The sequence below is a fragment of the Priapulus caudatus genome, unplaced genomic scaffold (genome assembly GCF_000485595.1).
Source record: "Priapulus caudatus unplaced genomic scaffold, Priapulus_caudatus-5.0.1 Scaffold667, whole genome shotgun sequence".
Lineage (NCBI taxonomy): Eukaryota > Metazoa > Priapulida > Priapulimorpha > Priapulimorphida > Priapulidae > Priapulus > Priapulus caudatus.
Window position 1 is genome coordinate 147,056 of NW_014577728.1, and position 19,489 is coordinate 166,544.

The following is a 19,489-nucleotide window of genomic DNA, read 5'->3' on the forward strand; positions in this document are numbered from 1 at the left end:
ATACTATACTATACTATACTTTACTATACTATACCATACTATACTATACTATACTATACTATACTATACTATACTATACTATACTATACTATACTATACTATACTATACTATACTATACTATACCATACTATACTATACTATACTATACTATACTAGACTATACTATACTATACTATACTATACTATACTATACCATACTATACTATACTATACTATACTATACTATACTATACTATACTATACTATACTATACCATACTATACTATACTATACTATTATATACTATACTATACTATACTATACTATACTATACTATACTATACTATACTATACTATACTATACTATCCTATACTATACTATACTATACTATACTATACTATACTATACTATACTATACTATACTATACTATACTATACTATACTATACTATACTATATACTATACTATATACTATATACTATTATTATACTATACTATGCTACACTACACTACACTATAATATACTATACTACACTACACGACACTGTTTGGCGTAGCGAACAGTAAGATCTGAGACTACTATCATAGCCGTGGTCACCTGTCATTGTAGATAGAAATGCGTTGGGCTTACATACACTACAGCAGAGATCCTAATGAGAAAAGCAACAAGGCTGTTCTGAAACAACAGTATAGCTGTTTTATTTACTAGTCAGTCTTAACATGCGACTAAAAGTGGTGTTTATTGCGGAAATCATGTGATCTTCTACAGCAAATAAATTGACAATATCATCCGATCACAGTCTTTTTAGGAATGCATCGACGATGCATCGACTCGTCAAGCGCTTGCAAAAATGTCCTCACAACTTTTTCATCGACATAACGACTATAAGACACAATACTGGGAGAGAAGGACCGACACCCCAGTTCATTAACACTTGGTACGCTGCAGTGTTAACTTAATACATAAATTGTCGAAGCAATGTCGACCACATCTGCGCTTAAATACTCAATGATTTTATATCGACCACGTATTTGTGGGCTTGTTACGGGCTGCACTGCTATAATTTCAATGTAAGATTAACTGACAATAATATTTAGATAAAGATTTGGTAAAATCCCAACACAAAGCTACAGACAATGTGCTTTAGTACTAGAAATAGTGAGGAATCTATTGTACAAAACTGTTTAGTGCCCAGGGGCCCCGTTGTCAGAAACAAAATTGGTCTTAACATTAGTCTTAACATTAACTTTTTCTCTTAGACCGTTGACAGAAACGCTGCGAAGTTACGAGAATGAAAAATCGTAGCAGATTTCCTCATAACAATACGAAACAAAGTGACGTTGACGGTCTACGAGGAAATGTTAGTGTTAAGACTAATGTTAAGATCAATTTTGTGTCTGACAACGGGCCCCTGGTTTAGCGTAGGGGAATGTAGACCGTTGTAGTTTCTAGCCGCCCTACAGAAACTATATTTATGTAGCGCATATTTACAAAGTGGACAGGGTCTGTTTTATTCTAAAATAATTCCAACGATAATCATACATGATACATCGATATGAATCTGCCAATAACTCGAATCGATCATTCCGATAGCGTCATCAGTAAAATGGGTTTTTATCACACATCAACGAAATAAAAAGAAAACTGTTAGGAAATTATACATATAGCCAACGCGCATTTTGACAAGGGAAATGCGAATGTTCGCACACGCTTTTCTCAATTATATGTCGACTGAAAACGAGTGCGGTCACTTTATCAGTGTAAATCCTACTCACATCTAAACTGGGAGCCTGCAACTGCCAAGAAATCTGGGTCCATCATGAATAGCACATCATAAGACAAAAAGACCCATGTAACACGAACTGTTGATGTTATTCTCGTTTCTCAAAATTAATGAATAATCATGGATGTATATATAATAAACACTGTGTTGTGTTACAAATCGACATGAACTTTTGTTATAATCGGATGTTAAGTAAAGATCCGGAAGAAGCTAATCCAAAAAATGGTAGTAATAATGAGCTAAGATTCTGTGTCATACACCAGTAACACTATTCGCAACCAATAGCAATTTGTACTTATTACAGCGCAATTCACAATCGTACATATTGTAAGCCACCCATAATACAGTAGACATTTACTCCAGAAGTACATCTGGCAGCACACTCCACAACCGCAAGTACACCTGGTAACACAATTGCCAGCCAGAAGTATACCTGGAAGTGCAACCGTCAACCATCACCAGGCAGTGCAATTGTCAACCAGAAATGCGTAGTACTTTATCCGTCCTAATACGTATAGCCGCAGGAGGATGTTATCACAGATCTGAGAGCCTACGAATGTCACCGACTGCCAATTCGCCCCGCTGTCCGAAAACATTAGCAGGCGGTGAAATACGCTGAACCATATGATTTACAGATGTTACATAAATTAGTTAGCGACGCGGAGTGCGGCTAGACTCAGGGTTGTTTTGGTGGAAGTCTATGTAGACAGAGCGTCGCGCATTTTGTGCGGCTAGATTGATGTTATAGGGAGAATGGTAAACGTGTTTTAGGTCGGGCGTTTCTAGGGTCATTGTGAAATGGAGGTAGGACGCGGTCACGGAGAACGGGTGACATGTGCGCTCAGGATGTAGGGGTTTTGGGGATAATATAATTATAGGCGGTTAGAAGAGATTGAGGGAGGAGATGTAGGAAGGGAGGCTGATTGTGGTCGCGGGAGAAAGCACACGCGCTTAGGCGCGTGTCTTTGTCTCTCTGTGCAAGATGTGATTACACTGTGTGCAAGTTATTAAAGTTTAATACACAAGTTTGGATTTCTAATTCATCATTTCTACATCCAACATCACTTCAACGTTACATTTTAGTGCCAGTGACAGTCAAAAACCTGGGTATTCCTTTGCGGACGCAACATAAGGACTCCACTATGTTGATTTACGGGCCATACTACGCAAGAAAGATGGAGAAGGAAGAAGACACAGGAGTCGCTGAGTACACTGCTGGCAAGAAAACTGGAGGGGAAACGGAGAGCGGACGAGAGAGCAAGAGAGAGGGAGGAAGAGAGAGAGAGAGAGAGAGAGAGACGGGACAGGAGCAAGAGTAGGAGAAACGAAAATCAACGGAGAGCGATCGACAGAGACGAAGAATGGCGGAGAGCGAGACGGGAGGAACAGAGCGACACGCGGGAGAGAAAACGGTGGATACACACGGCGTGAGAACTATGTGAGTAAGTCAGAGTGAAGGAAGGAAGGGCCGGTGTTGCATCCGTGATACTGCGAGGGCAAGTCCGAGTCTCGACCTATGTGTGAGAGAGAGAGAGAGAGGAGAGCAGAACAGAGAAGGCAAGGCTGACAGAGCAGAGACAGATGACGTGAAAGATATATTGCGAACTGTAATGGCTAAAAAAAATCCTGGGAATTCTGGAAGTTAATTGGTGGAATGCTTTAATCTCGTGCAGTCGAAAATGGACGTGAAAGGGTGACATCATCAGGAATGTGTATTTTTATCAGTTTTTCTTTGTTTTATGTACGCGGCATTTTTTTTCATGGTAGATGCTTGTGACCGTTTGTCTTTGTGTGAGAACATCTTTCGTATGAAACTTTGTGTAGAAATGTGTGATCGTTTTCTTGAATTTGTCGTAACGGTACGTTTACGCTATATTGACAGACTGCTAAACACATTCTTCAATTAGAGTTTGATAGGCCTAAAACATTTCATCGAAAATATGAAATCAGTTTTGCGTATTTTTTGGCTGTATGATGTATGGAAGTGACAAAGGTTGTCAGGTCCACATCGGTGCTGTGTGTAATAATGGGATTAAGAGGTTTAAATGAGGATGTAATGGAGCACATGGCTAAACGTGGTTTCGGTAATGCGTGTCGGTATACGCATACGCCACGTACGTTAGGCCTACAGCATAAAAAGACGCAAGAGTGAGAGTAATTGCAGCGATATCAAAATGTTTACTGCCAAATGTGTTGAATTTCTGACTTGTATGGTGATCGAACTTTATCGTTACTTGTTTTGTATAGAAAGCTTTATGCCTAGCCTCTCGGTACCACGACAATATGTATTTTAGAAATTGTTTAGGTTTAGGTTGAAGTGTAGATCAGCGGGGACGCTGAATCGATGACAGTGTAGTCATCGTCTTGGGGAAGGGGGAGATATAACATATAATTTACAGATGTTACATAAATTAGTTAGAGACGCGGAGTGCGGATAGACTCAGGGTTGTTTTGGTGGTAGTTTATGTAGACAGAGCGTCGCGCGTCTTGTGCGGCTAGATTGATGTTATAGGGAGAACCGTCTAGGGTTTCTAGGGTCATTGTGAAATGGAGGTAGGACGCGGTCTGGGAGAACGGGTGACATGTGCGCTCAGGATGTAGGGGGTTTGGGGGTAATATATAGGAAGTTAGGAGAGATTGAGGGAGAAGATGTAGGAGGAGAGGCTGGTTGTGGTCGCGGGAGAAAGCACACGCGCTTAGGCGCGTGTGCGCGTGTCTTTGTCTCTCTGTGCAAGATGTGACTACACTGTGTGCAAGTTATTAAAGTTTATTCAGTTTAATACACAAGTTTGGATTTCTACTTCATCATTTCTACATGAACTCTTAATTCAACGTTACAACGCAAACACAACAACGGCCCAGGGTCCACGGTGATGCCTACACGTTGATTGGGTGGGTGGGGGTGGGGTAACGATAATGGTGTGACCAGCGTTCTGTTGTGTGCGTGCGTGCGTGCGTGTGTGTGCGTGCATGTGCGTGTGTCCGCGTGGGTACGTGTGCGCGTTCGTGCGTGTGTGTCCGCGTGGGTGCGTGCGTGTGCGTGCGTGCGTGTGCGTGCGTGCATGTGCGTGTGTGAGTGTGTGTCCGCGTGGGTACGTGTGCGCGTGCTTGCGTGCGTTCGTTCGTGCGTGTGTGTGTGTGTGTCCGCGTGGGTGCGTGTGCGCGTGCTTGCGTGCGTTCATGCGTGTGTGTCCGCGTAGGTGCGTGTGCTTGCGTGCGTGTGTGCGTGTGCGTGTGCGCGCGCTTGCGTGCGTTCGTGCGTGTGTGTGTGTGTGTCGGCGTGGGTGCGTGCTTGCGTGCGTTGGGTGCGCGTGTTCTTACACGGTCGACATGGCAATGATATTGACAACGAAGATCGTCACCGAAACGTCATGCTAAACATCGGTTGCATAAAATTAATACTACTGCTTGCATCCACACCAGGCGAAGGTGGTGCCACCTGTACTAGGTTATGTTAGCAGCAACCAACCCAAGTGCGCGGCCACCACTAATACAAATCTACCACTTCCCTGCAAACTAAATCCGGTCGAAGCGTGCAATCATCTATAACAATTACAAGGAGCTCCTTCTCGACCTCAACAAGCACACTGACGAATGGCAATGTAGTGGTCAACATTCACAGATGGCGCCAGTAGCGCGACCGTCACTTGGCGTGACCTCGCGACTCCCCCTGCATCCGCTCTGCGAATTTTCGGCGGCGGCCCGCAGGTGGCGCTGTGCTATCGGTTGATCCAGCGCTTCATCGCGTCCTCCCACTCGGCATTACCACCCTCCTCGTCGTCGGTGCGTATGTAGGACTCATCGTCGTCAGTGCGCGCGTATGAGTCGTCGTCCGCCGGCGCCGACCTGTGCCGATACGGCTCCTGCAAGTACGCGCGCAATAACATAAGTCTCGTACACTGGATGGAGGCGAGCGGGCAGCAATCAGAAACAGCAGCAACAGCAGCAACAGCAGCAACAGCAGCAACAGCAGCAGCAGCAGGCAACAGCAACAGCAGCAACAGCAGTAGCAGCAGCAGCAGCAGAAATGCGCACCCTCTCACCCCGGGACCAGGTGAGCAGGTCATTAACGAGGTTACATCGCAAAGCCGAGGTCACACTTATTTATTTGTTTTTTAGCAGATGTAAAATGTTTTCTTCACATTTAGCGATTTTTTTTCATTTTTATTAAATACCAAAAAAAATAAAAAATAAATAAATATATATACAGTGTATATATAATGGACGCTTACATGACTATGTCTAATTTTTTCAAATCTATGTATGATTTCATCTCTATCCATTGTAGCGTACTCATCGTCCGTGCGCAAGTATTCACCATCACTGGTTGCTAAATAACTTTCATCATCTGTTCTGATATATGAGTCTGCATCGTCGGTGTTGATATAACTGGAAAAAATTAATAGATATCAGACAACTGTGAATATATGCTCGTTGATGTAGTAAACTTCCAAGTTCTTCATAAAGCTTTTTAGACATTTCAAGCACTGGGATGAGGAAAGGCAAGGCACTGCGCGCTCACAGAACCCTCCCGTACTGATGTCATCAGAATGCTTTACTTTGAGACTAGTGCTGGAATATGTACAAATCGTTCTTCCTACACGTCACGTTCGTACGTCACATTTAGATAAGAAGAGATGTTTAGATAGCGGTAAAGTCATCGTGAAGGTGGGGCGTGATGAAAAACGGAGCGTTACGATGCAGTAGTGATGAAAAACGGAGCGTTACGATGCAGTAGTGATGAAAAACGGAGCGTTACGATGCAGTAGTAGATGAAAAACGGAGCGTTACGATGCAGTAGTGATGAAAAACGGAGCGTTACGATGCAGTAGTGATGAAAAACGGAGCGTTACGATGCAGTAGTGAAGAGCACTGAACTTATCTACATTAGACATCCGACCATTTCGCAACCACGTGAATGCGAGGTGTGTAAACATATACATATATCACGAGCACACAACGACTGTGAACACAACATCGGGAGAGCTTGTTGGTTACGTACAGGTCGTCAGTCCAAAGGGTCACTGGCCCGAAGGGAAAACAACATTTTCACTGATATAATTTAGCCAAAAAACAAAGTGTAACCATTTTAGAGCATCTGCAGCTGCTTCATTTATCCACCCACTCAGCTACTGGTTTGGTAAAATTAGGGCCTATTTTGAAACCTTTTGTCCATTTTCATAAAAATATTAAATATTTGCGTTTCAAACTAAAATTCCAAATTTTTTCAAACCATTTTTTTTCCCAAATTGCGTGTTCAAAGTTACCCCAGTTGACGGTACCGTAAAATGCTTAAATTGTAACAAAACCGGGCAATACTAAAAGCCTCCCCATTACCTCCCCCCCCCCACACCTGCCAATTCTACATCTTCTGTGAGTGTTTTGGACTAGTGATGTAACGACGAAGATGACGTTACCCGTTTCAATGTAGATTAGTTGTAGCGATGAATAAGGAAAACTCCAAAGTCCAAGCAGTTGTGTTCAGCAAATAGTATATTGTTTCTCAACCCACATGCGCTCGCACAGAGGCACGTAGCCGCGTACCTCGCACACTCACGTCCCACCCCCACAACCAAGAACCTTTTCCTTTTATACATTTCTAGCTAACAAAGAAAGACGCGCGCGCCCGGACAACCACACCCGCTGCCCACATGTACAACAATTCTCTCTCCGCGTTTTTCATCTCCATCATCCTTTCTGCATCATACGCGCTGCCGCTGACTAACCCAGTATGCAACCACTTGTCGCGACATTTCTAAACACAACTACTATTTCTACCATCTGCAAACCATACTTTACAGTGACCCTTCGGACTAGTAAACCTTCGGACTAGCGAGCTGTCACCCCCCCCCCCGCACGCGCACACTTGCCAATTCTACATCCCCTGTGAGTGTTTCGGACTAGTGAACCTTCGGACTAGCGAGCCAAGTTTGCTATCACCGCGTTTGTTTCATACAATCTGCATATAAGGAGCTGGGACCCGTTGCCAGAAAGAAAATTCAGTCTTACCATTAGTCTTAACATTAACATCAGTCGTAAGTGTTATCTTATCATTAACAATTACATTAGCATTAACTTTACGATATTTCTGGTCCGAGAAAACGAGCAGTATCGGGCAGGGTGAAAACCTGCAAATACGGGCCGGTCCGTTGTAGATCTAAGTAAGATTGCATGACGCTTGAAATGCGAACTCTACGGTGATAATGGCTAGCTGGTTACGGCGGCCGTGTACTAACAGTGGCAGGGCATTAAATATAGGGTTCATGGGTTGAGTGACAACGAAAGTTGTTGAGAATTACCATGGCGGCAGTTAGGGAGCAATAAAATTTTATGGTGAAACCTTTCTCTAACGCAATAGCCCCCAGGCTCGACGATAGCGCTGATAGTGCAGGGGCTAGTCAATGTTACTGTATCGTAATCACGAAAAAAAATCCAACATCCACGACGCACACATTTATCTTTTTTGTCAGGCCGAAAATATCCAACAGACAAGGTCTTACCTTTTGTCAATAAATATTTCAATATGTTTCTCAAGAGTATTCAGGTCGCTTGAGGAAAATGCATAGACTTCATAGCCACTATAATAGGAGACAGTTTTGATACTTGCTGTCAGTTGACGCTTATATGTAATTATGTTTCCGTTACGTACCCTTCTGTGTCGCTGTTGCTCTTGTGTGGAATGGGTTGGTTATGTTTCCTTGCCCTAAGCTGCTTGAGAAAGTCGTTCTCTCTGCCCCTACTGTCTTTCCACTCCCCTGTTCCCGGATCCATGAATTCAAAACCTAAGCAAAAGCCAGGGAGCGTGTGAGACATGCGCTGTCACAAGCTGAACCCAGAGGTCCCAAGCTGGGAAAATCCAAGAAAGGGATCACTTGTGATAATGGTCCATCGCCGTTTTTTCGCGGTGCACAAAAACAGGAAAAAAGTTGTGGCGGGCTGCGACATGTGTTTGTCGCGGCACACCACCATTTTTTTAAATAAAGTATACATGTGAAATAAAATGAAAATTCAAAATGAAAATGCAAAAAAAAACTAAAGTGTTTGACATTTGTGGCCTTTTATTGTTCGCTGGAATCAAAGTACATCAACAACCACGGCAAATTGAGTAATTTACTGATGAAAATTTTAAAATATGGCTGAAAAATGTTACGACCGGGACTTTCTGGACTCTTAACGGGACACCGGGACCAGCATGTCGCACCGGAACGATCCCGGTGAGACCGGGACAGTTGGGTCGTCTGTCAGAACGAAGCAGCAGTGCGGATATAGAGATACTGCACAAGACAGTAGAACAAATGGAAGCAATGCACTGAACAAGATAGGAGTAAGGATAGTACGACACTGAACAAGACCAGGGCACGTGTGACAAGGCCCTGAATAAGGCAGGAGCATGGGAAACGAAACTACGAACAGATTTGACAATAAAATCACCTTTAAACTTGCCCATCTTCTTGTCATCTTCGTCGTCACTCTCCCCACTCGATGCCTCTGCAGAGAGAAGTACATGTACTATAACAGCTTAGCATAAAGCCCTGCTATATTACATAGGGTAGTACATGACTAAGGAGAGGTGACACCTGCATGTATCCCCTCATGGACGGGTTGGGAGATTCGAGACCTGCATATACAACACATTGAAATGTTGAGGGACGTGAGAGAGACGTTATATTACCAGGAGTGTATAATATAGAGGAGTATGATCAATATTATATACACTCCTGATATTACCCCACCCCTAACGGACAAGGTGAGATAAAAAAAAAGACATCAAGGTTAAACCATGTTGACGCCAGAGAAGCTTACACGACGCCGATTCACATGAATAATTAAATGGAAGTGTTAATGACACTGTAGCTCACCACAAAAAGGGCACAAATGAGTGAATGGGAACAAGTGCACCGAGTGGGGAGGGGGGCAGTTTAGCCACCAGTTTTAACAGTATTTAGTGGTACTATACTAAAGGTATTAATTAGATTTCTAATTCATTCCTTCATTGTTCTTAGCATAAAATAACTACTTTCTAGTAACATATGTACTACAAAATCGCAACCCCCCCCCCAAATAACCCTAGCAAGACGGTTTCTTGGAGCTAGCAAGGCGGTAACGGTTTTATAATATTCAGATTTAGGCACTGCCTAAAAGCGGAGCTCCCGATGTGTAACGTGTAAGATTGAGAGGATACGCTTATTCCACGTAGCTGCTATATACCACGTGACAATGGTGTTTCCCTGCCCATAATACAACTTTTGTCAAAGGTTAATTGGTTGCGTGGAAGTGTTTACTTCGTATCTTACATCGAGTTTTTCTAGCACTAGTTGTTCTTTTACACGGTTGCCATCTGTATATCGCAATAATAATTTATAAACCAAAATGAATCACAATTTGTGACGGCAGATGGCGCTATACCCGCTTTGATGTTTCTTAGCGATGGCGTTCGAAATAAATAGGTTATGCTGCGTTCCGACATGTTTTGTAAAACTTCACTCTAATATCGACGTTTTATCGGCAGGGTGGAGAGGAAATACCAATTTTGCATTAAAGATATTGTCCATGAAATCCTGTAAAACGAACCAGACGAGTGTGACACCACAGACTGTTATCTGCGTGTCTATATAATATGCTATATAATTGCCAAAACCTACCTAATTTGCATAATTCTTTTTTAAATATCAAAACCCTTGTAATACGTTTTGGGGCTAGCCTTTATTCATTCACATACCAAAAATGAGCAAAATCCGTTGAACCTGAACTGACTAATGGCAATTTCCATTTTTGCCAAAAAATTGCCGTGGCTCGAAAGTACGTCGACTGGCGTGCTCCAAAATAGGACGTCCAAACCTCTCCCATAGAAGTAACAACTATACCCAATTTCAAACATGTGGGTCAAACGGTTCCTGAGTTATCGTTGACCGTAGCCAAATGTTGACGGAAGGACGGACGGACGTACGACGGACGACGACCCATGGCAATAGCTCATCTTGACGATGTCAAGGTGAGCTAAAAATGCGCGCGTGACAGACACGAGGATACTGGCACGCTTCCTTGAGCATCCCCGATAACTCATTAGCTGAAGCTCGAAGACTGCGATAAACAATGCTCGAGCTAATTATTACCTGCGACAATTATAACAGGATTGCAACGTAATGTCGTGCATAATCAGCAAAGTAATGAGATTACTAGCGTAGTAATTATCATGCGAGAAACAATACAAGCGATACAAGCTTCAGATTGGCAGCTACGGAAATCACGGCGTTCGCGTATACGTCTGACTGACCGCTATTTCGTTTTCACGTGGAAGGGCGAAAAACCGCCGCAGATGGGCTATATGATACACAAGCACTCACACTCAAGTGCGCACCCATACGCACACATACGCACACGAAGACGCACGAACACACGCACGCAAGCGGGACGAATAACAACAAGAAATCTGCAAATAACGATAATGAACAAAAAATATGGAGAAAAAAAACCAACAACAACGAAAACAACAAACGTACCAGAATGCAGCTCGCGCACGAGTGACGTCATCGCGTTCGTGACGGAGTCGGCAGCGACGAGCAGGTCGTTCCTCAGGTTGCGCACGCGCGACGACTGGTCGAAGGCGAGTTTCACGTCGCCGCCGACTCCCGCTAGCGGGTCGCCCGGCGTGCTCGGCGTTGAGCGAGGGAGCCCGAGGGGCGGCGACTTGCCGCTCATCGACTTCGGACTGCCGTTGGGAGTCGAGCGAGGCGAGCCTTGATTCTGCGTAAAAAGGAAAGAGAGAAAACTCAATCTCCGCGCGTGAGAAACTGAAACACAGCAGGCCGCCGTCGGTGTTGCTGTTGATAATATATATAATCGCTACTCCCGGAGGACGATGGATGCATGCGTTCAAGCAGCAAGGCGCGAGACGTATAACATGAGCCAACATGGATATTGCGCCGCAAAGACGTTGTACGCGGGTTATTTGTCGTTGTGTTTAGATGACATAATATAACGCAAGTTATTTGTCGTTTTGTAGATGACATGACATAACGTAAGTTATTTGTCGTTGTGTAGATGAGATTGTTATATTGATGTTGATGTTGATGTGATATTCGACAACGACACACATGGTCAGGCGCAGACACCGGCTACCCGTTTTAGAGTCAATTTCCTATGCGAACACACGCGCACAAATTTCATCTACCAACAATTTTTCTCTCAGCCACGCTGCATCTATAGATAGTAAAAACACTCGTCTAGTTATCGAAGCGCGTGCAAGTACAGTTAGAAAAATACGATTGGGTTACGATAAGATTGAATCCAAACCGTTCCTTAAATACGATGAAAACAGGCAGTAAGGCAGTATAAACTTCTGGGAATGGATATATTACGTTGTATTTCACGCCTAAGTTAACACTACATACAGTATTGGGCAAAAGAAAAAGAACAAGACCCACACTTCTTCACGACCGGTTTTGGCCGACTGCGTTACTTGAAGATGCGATGGAAGCGACTGAAATTGGCCTAACAAAGAGTCCATAATATAGAATGATTCCATAACAAAATGTTTCCATGTGTTTCCAATGTGTTTCCAATCCACAATGTTTCCATAATCGAGTCCATAACAGAAAATTTTCTATTATGGACTCTTGATATAACGTGGCGACGCAGCAAGGCCGCCACTGTATCACTGCGCGCCTGGTCGTCATCGCTGCGTCACGACTCCCGTCGCAGACGATTAATTCTCATAAAATCATTAAATCTGTAGCCGACGGCTACAGCCGAGACTGGCACCGCCCGTCGCAAATCGCGTGTCTTCCACACGCAGTTCGCGCGGTGGTTGGAGGAAGACTTGAATAGCTGTCGAAATATTATGCGCGGGCGTATTTCAGACTGGCGCACGCCGTCGTTAACCTATAGAGTTTTTCACGCATTCGGGGACTGCCGAACGCCGACTACGCGATATTATTCCCATGAACTCTTATTATGCGGGGAAGGCGAGCGCGGCTATTTATTCAAAAAAAGGCTACTTGCTGGACACTGAGATGACGTAACAGAGCTCGTAGAGCAGTCTTGAGCTCGTTAGTTCAATTAACATGCTGGACGTGCTTGCTTTCACGCATCGTAACGACGAATACTTCATTAGGCAACGTCGGGGCAGACATCGGCATCCATCTATCCATCCATCCATCCACCCATCCATCCATCCATCAGACACGGCTAACCACAGATCAAGTCTACACACAGATATTTGTGCGGTCAACTGTACTGTAACCGCACATCTCCGAGGCATCAAATATGTGCCCGTGCGCATGTCCGTGCTGCGTTCAGCACACAGTGAACTTATTGTGCAAAATAATGAAAAACGTTTTAAATTTCGCGTGGCATTTCATGAGACTTTTTCCTGTAGAATTTCCACCTCATCGCCGGTTATTCAACGGGAGCGGCTTCAGTAAAGCAGAGCTTCTGTACACGCACAGTAGGCGCCACACTCATTATTTTTGAACGCGTAGATGCTGTAGACACGACGGGAGATTTTAAAGCAGCGAATTAGCGTAATGTCATAAATGACGGGCCCAGCATGCGTAATTAATACTCGAACGTGATAAATGCATAGGCATGTCCGTGAAATGTAAGGCGGTGTCTGTTAAAAAGAAAATCTTAATTGATGTCACGTTACAAGTATGACTGTGACTATATCGTGTATGGACGTGACTGTCGTGTGAAGGAACGTGACTGTTGCGTGTAAGAACGTGACTGTCGCGTGAAGGAACGTAACTGTCGCGTGTGAGAACGTGACTGTCGCGTGAAGGAATGTGACTGTCGCGTGCGAGAATGTGACTGTCGCGTGCGAGAACGTGACTGTTGCGTGTAAGAACGTGACTGTCGCGTGTGAGAACGTGACTGTCGCGTGTAAGAACGTGACTGTTGCGTGTAAGAACGTATACGTTCGGCGTGTGGATGGGACTGGTCCGCCTCGGAACGAACGTCTGACTGTCGGCGTGTCGAGAACGTCCTGTCGCGTGTAAGAACATAACTGTCGCGTTAAGGAACGTGACTGTGCGCAGTGTGAGGAACGGTGCTGTCGCGTGTGAGAACGTGACTTCGCGTGTAAGAACGTGACTGTAAGCGTGAAGGATACCGTTATGTTGCGTGAAGAACGTGACTGTCGCGTGTAAGAACAGTGACTGTCGCGTGTCAAGAATCGTTGACTGTCGCGTGTAGAACCGTGACTGTCGCGTTAAGAAGACGTGACTGTGCGTGAAGGAACTGTGCTGTCCGCGTGCAAACGTGAGTTGTCGCGTGAAAGGAACGTGACTGGTCGCGTGTAGAACGTGGACGCGCTGACGTGTAAGAACGTGACTGTCGCGTGTAAGAACGTGACTGTCGCAGTGGTAAGAACGTGAACTGTCGGCTGAGAACGTGACTGTCGCGTGTAAACAGCTGACTGTTGCGTGAAGGAAACCGGCACTGTTGCGTGTAAGACGTGACTGTCGCGATGTAAGAACGTGTACTGTCGGTGTAAGAACGTGAACTGTCGCGCTGTAAAGAAACGTGACTGTCGCGTGTAAGAACGTGACTGTGCCGTGAAGGAAACGTGACTGTCGCGTGCAAAGAAAACGTCGAGTGTCGCGTGAAGGAACGTGACTGTCGCGTGTGAACGTGACTGTCCGCGTGTAAGAACGTGACTGTTTGCGTAAGAACGGTGACTGTTGCGTAAGGCAACGCTGGACTGTAGGCGTTGAAGTTGCACGTGACTGTAGCGTGAAGTGAACGTGACTGTCGCGTGTAAGCACGTTACTCGTCGCGCGTAAAGGACGCTGAGTGTCGCGTGAAGGAACGTGACTGTCGCGTGTAAGAACGTACTGTCGGTGTAGAACGTGACTGTTGCGTAATGGAACGTGACTGTAGCGTGAAGGAAACGTGACTGGTGCGTGTAGACGTGACTTGTCGGACGTGTGATGAACTGTTACTGTCGCGTCGTAAGAACGTGACTGTCGCGTGTTTTATTTTTTCTAAGAGTGACTGCGCGTGTAAGAACGTTACTGCGAGTCCGTGCAAGAACGTTTACTGTCGCCTGTGATGAACGTGACTGTCGCGTGCTAAGAACGTGACTGTTTTTCGTTTTTTTTGAGAACGTTGAGTGTCGCGTGTAAGAACGTGACATGTCTGCGTGTAATAGAACGTACTGTCGCGTGGAAGGAAACGTAACTATCGCGTGTAAGAACGTTACTGTCGCGCGAAGGAACGTGACATGTCGCCGTGTAAGAATACGTGATGTTGCGTAAGGAACGTATGTAGCTGGAAGGAGCGTGACTGTCGCGCGAAGGAAACGTTGAGTACGCGGTAAGAAACGTGAGCTGTCGCGTGAAGGGAACTGTGAACTGTCGCAAGTGGCTAAGAACGTGAGTGTCGCGTGAAGGAACGTAACTGTCGCGTGAAGGAACGTGACTGTCACGTGTAAGAACGTTACTGTCGCGTGAAGGAACGTAACTGTCGCGTGAAGGAACGTGACTGTCACGTGTAAGAACGTTACTGTCGCGTGAAGGAACGTAACTGTCGCGTGAAGGAACGTGACTGTCGCGTGTAAGAACGTTACTGTCGCGTGAAGGAACGTAACTGTCGCGTGTAAGAACGTAACTGTCGCGTGTAAGAACGTGACTGTAGCGTAAAGGAACGTGAGTATCGCGGGTAAGAACGTGACTGTCGCGTGAAGGAACGTGACTGTCGCGTGAAGGAACGTGAGTATAGCGTGTAGTAAACGTTAGTGCGCGGGTAAGAACGTGACTGTCGCGTGTAGGAAGTCGACTGTCACGTTTTTTAACGTAATTTTAGCGTGTAGACGAGGTAATGTCGCATGTAGGAACGTGTCACTCTCAGCAATGTAACCACGTACAGAAATATTACTGTAGCTATCTAACACCGAGGCATGCACGGCTGCACACCAGCTACGGTGATGTAACTAAACATATTGAGATGTGGCAATCACACCGAGAAGTGAGACTGTACTATCAAGATATATAAGTTAAGTGAAGTGAAGTAATGACGATTACCTTGAGTAGCTTCATGAGACCTTCTAGCTGCACCATGAGATCTCTCCGGCTGTCCTGCAGTGCATCCATGCGCATCTCTAATTCATCCTTGCGTTGCCGTAGCAACCGCAGCTCTGCCATCAGAGTTGGGTTTCGAGTGGATGACAGAGTATGCTCTGCTGCTGCCATCTCCTGTTCCTTTTTCAAGCGCTGTATCTCTCTCATGATCTCCCTGCGATAGGAATTAACTGCTTCATTCAGGTAGTAGGTGAATCAAACTACAGCATTTGGTGCGTTGAATATGCGAACCATAACAAATACTCTATGAGCAAAAAAGCTGTAGAAAACAGATAACATTTAACATACATGCTAGTGTTATAGCAGACAGCTGAAACTGCATTGACATGATGCTATAGTAGGCAGATGAAATCTTAGTGGCACGGTGAAACTATCTTAAACAATAGACAGCATACTGACACTGACGCAAAAATGATTGCACTTTCCTCATACCTGTTTTTTGCTTCTAACTGTGAGATCAACTCTCGTTGCCTCTTCGTTACATCTGGACTGTGAAGAGCCATTTCGGATGGGCTTCGGGCCTGCAAATAAGTTTACCGCAGTCTATACGCAACTTGAAACGACCATAAACACGAAGAATACATCATGCCTACAATCTGTGACACGATGCAGATGTCATTAACCGAAATGCAGAAACGTTCAAGTGAATTTATGCAGTGTACGTGAATTACTCATGACATTCGCACTTTTATTTAATGGTTGCTACCGCTTCAAGCTGATTTATCACCAGTGAAACCACCACCAGCCCTATAGCACGAGAAAATGGACAAAGGTATATTCGCATTGTGTCGTTTTGTGTGTTTCGGGATGCACGTTTACCCCTTTCTCAATAGTTGAATTTCTTCTTATCGCCGTAATAGAGATTGCGTCAACTTGCGTGAATTTGAAAACCAATATTCTGATTTTACTAGGCATATCGTGACCGGTCGTAAACAGTTCGTCCACCAGGTGGCGCAACGTCATCTGATTCTAAACGCTAAGCCGATTTTGACGAACAGGCTCGGCCACGCAACTTGACAAGGACTGTGGGCGGTCGGCAACAGTCGCAGTGGAAAGCTCTATGATTACACAGAGTGCGTGACTATTAGACGCTAGCCACGCTTCATGTAGGTTAATTGCGTTTCTCAAAATATTCACGCAATTAGCTCCCGTGATTGCGCAGGTGATGGGCCGAACATCGTCTAAACTGGTACCATCTCGCTTCATCTTGTTAGTGGATTAATTGAAGTGAATAATTATATAGGGTGCCAGTCTAAGGTGTATCATCACATCCTACTTGATGACTGTCATTAACTGCCACATTACAGAAAACCGGTCGTTCCCCAGGCAAGATACAGCTGAGCCAGAAGTTATCTGACATGTTCACTAGTAGAGGGCAGCACCGATCACATTCTCAATTCCCCCAGTCAGGGATCGATACGAAGCAAAGGAATCTACTGCGGACAACTGGTTGGGAAGTCGTGTAACTATCGTTATGCTCAGCATAGCAACACCGTCGGTGAGATTGAAAATATATTCAGCCTTTTTCGCACTGCTACCACATATCCGCAGTAAATAAATTGGATGTGTCTTATTCGTAAATGGAAAATGGCAGAGCGATTGCAGCTTTAACCGACAGTGCGGACAAAGGAAAAACGCTATATTTTGTCACCATAATCTACGTGGATTTCATTGCCGCAACGACGTGCCTATGAGATGTTTCACAGAAACTCGCAGATAAACAAAACATTCAGTTGGCAATATCTAGCAGAAAACGCCCCCCCCCCCGCGCTATAGCACAAGAATCATAACCACGTTGTACAATTGGCTGCTGGGTGGCGCCACTGGTGACGTTTGAAGCGTTGGAACGATACACAAACGTTAGCAACGCGGCAACACTATCGCATTGAAATAGCTTCAAGGTTATCTCGACCATATCCGGCATGTTTACACAGTCCTAGTACAAATTTGGACAGAGCGAGCTAAGCCGCCTAGAGCTAGGTTCAATTTTAAACTTCTCGCACCACGGTTGTGTATAGGCTGTAGGCTTCAGTAGTCAAACAGTGTACACCCAGGGGTTATAACCTATGCTTATAATCGAAACCACCGCCTTGCTTTATTCTCATTTATTTTAATAGCTTTAGCCAAAATATCAAGGCTAGTTTACGTGCCCCTGCGCGCGAGCAATCGCGTGCGTGTGCGTGCATGCACGTTTGGGAATAAAAATCAAAAATTAAAAACGGAGAAGAAACTGTAATTTTTGCGAAACGTCAGCAATTTCAGTCTGTCACCACAACTGAGAAAACCAAAAGGCGTTCGGTGAGTGGCACAACTGACATTCACACTTTATGCAATGCGTGACGGAAAATTTTCGTCGGCTGCGAAAACTAACAATATTTAGATTTTGCGGTTAATATAAGAGTTTAGAGAAGAATGGATGTTACTGTTTTGCGCGTCAGTTCAGTAGACGGTGAACAAGGTAGCGCACGTAACGACAGCCTAGTTTTAATGGTTGGAAATTAGCAACTGGTTGTGTCGTCCCCTTTTTGTCACAAATTACTACTTGCTTAAAAAAACCGGTGATTGGGTCACGTCTATTTATTTGCGCACAATTAGAGCTTGGCCCGCCTGCGAAATTTTTTTTCCCAAACGGTATAACATAGCGAAGAATTTAGCGCCTTCTGATTGGCTGCTTCGATTTGCTTTGCCTTTGACAAGAGAACAAACGCCCATTTGTAAATGTTTGTTTGAGTTTATGACCGCTAGATAAGTACGTTTTCTGATGTATTTTCCATGAAAAACGTATCTTTTCCTCATTAATATAACATATAATATCACTATAATTGCAATTCTTTCTGCAAATGTGTTATTTTCATCTCAATCTTAAGTTATGAGAGCCAGAGAGGGTCTGGGCTCTCGTGATATTACATACGTACGTATGTACAAGCACTCGTAGTGCTTCGTCGCAGGAGGAAGGAGCGAAGGGCTACCACAGTACTATACTAGAGCTACGACGGTACTATAGTACTAGGGCTACGACGGTACTATAGTACTAGGGCTACGACAGTACTATAGTACTATAGTACTAGGGCTACGACAGTACTAGAACTATACGTACTCGTACTCGTTGCATGACGCTAGTAGTAATGAATACGAAGAAGGCGACGAGCGACTCACGTCGTATTTCTTATCAGGCCGGTGTTAATAGAATATCGCACTGCCTTTATTAATCAGGTCGGACGATTGTATGGTATGTACGTCTAGCCGTTATAAATAGGACATGTCGTACGCCTCACGGGTAAAGGCTTCGTCGTCCTCGGCAAATGTCGGCTGTAAACAATTGCCGCAGCGAATATCGCGCTACTAATCGAACTATGTGACATTTCACTTGTTTCGCACTCACTTCATACCTCCTTGCCTTATATGCGCTACACACAACACGCGCACGCGCACGCCGCACGCGCACGCGCACGCGCAACACGCACACGCCACACGCACAGCACAGAGAGAGAGAGAGAGAGAGAAGAGAGAGAGAAAGAGACGAGAGAGAGAGAGAGAGAGAGAGAGAGAGCTAGAGAGAGAGAGGAGAGAGAGAGAGAATACACACACGCGTCGCGCACACACACACGCACACACTCTCTCTCACACTCACGCACGCACGGACGCC

The 19,489-nt window shown here is 44.8% G+C and overlaps 1 protein-coding gene across 4 annotated transcripts in view; it reads right to left on the minus strand.

The window, feature by feature from the left end:
- Positions 1-5,001: 5,001 nt before the first annotated feature.
- The window catches only part of LOC106812624 (dystrobrevin alpha-like), a 74,373-nt gene continuing 59,885 nt past the window's right edge, over positions 5,002-19,489 (minus strand). For all 4 annotated transcript variants that reach the window (XM_014816541.1, XM_014816540.1, XM_014816538.1 and 1 more), the window contains exons 3-9: positions 16,276-16,364; positions 15,787-15,997; positions 11,266-11,509; positions 9,197-9,253; positions 8,415-8,547; positions 5,998-6,154; positions 5,002-5,628 (exon numbers count right to left, since the gene is read on the minus strand). In XM_014816541.1, coding sequence (XP_014672027.1) covers positions 5,485-5,628; positions 5,998-6,154; positions 8,415-8,547; positions 9,197-9,253; positions 11,266-11,509; positions 15,787-15,997; positions 16,276-16,364 — 1,035 coding nt within the window. In that variant the 3' untranslated portion in view covers positions 5,002-5,484. The remainder of the gene's footprint in view (positions 5,629-5,997; positions 6,155-8,414; positions 8,548-9,196; positions 9,254-11,265; positions 11,510-15,786; positions 15,998-16,275; positions 16,365-19,489) is intronic.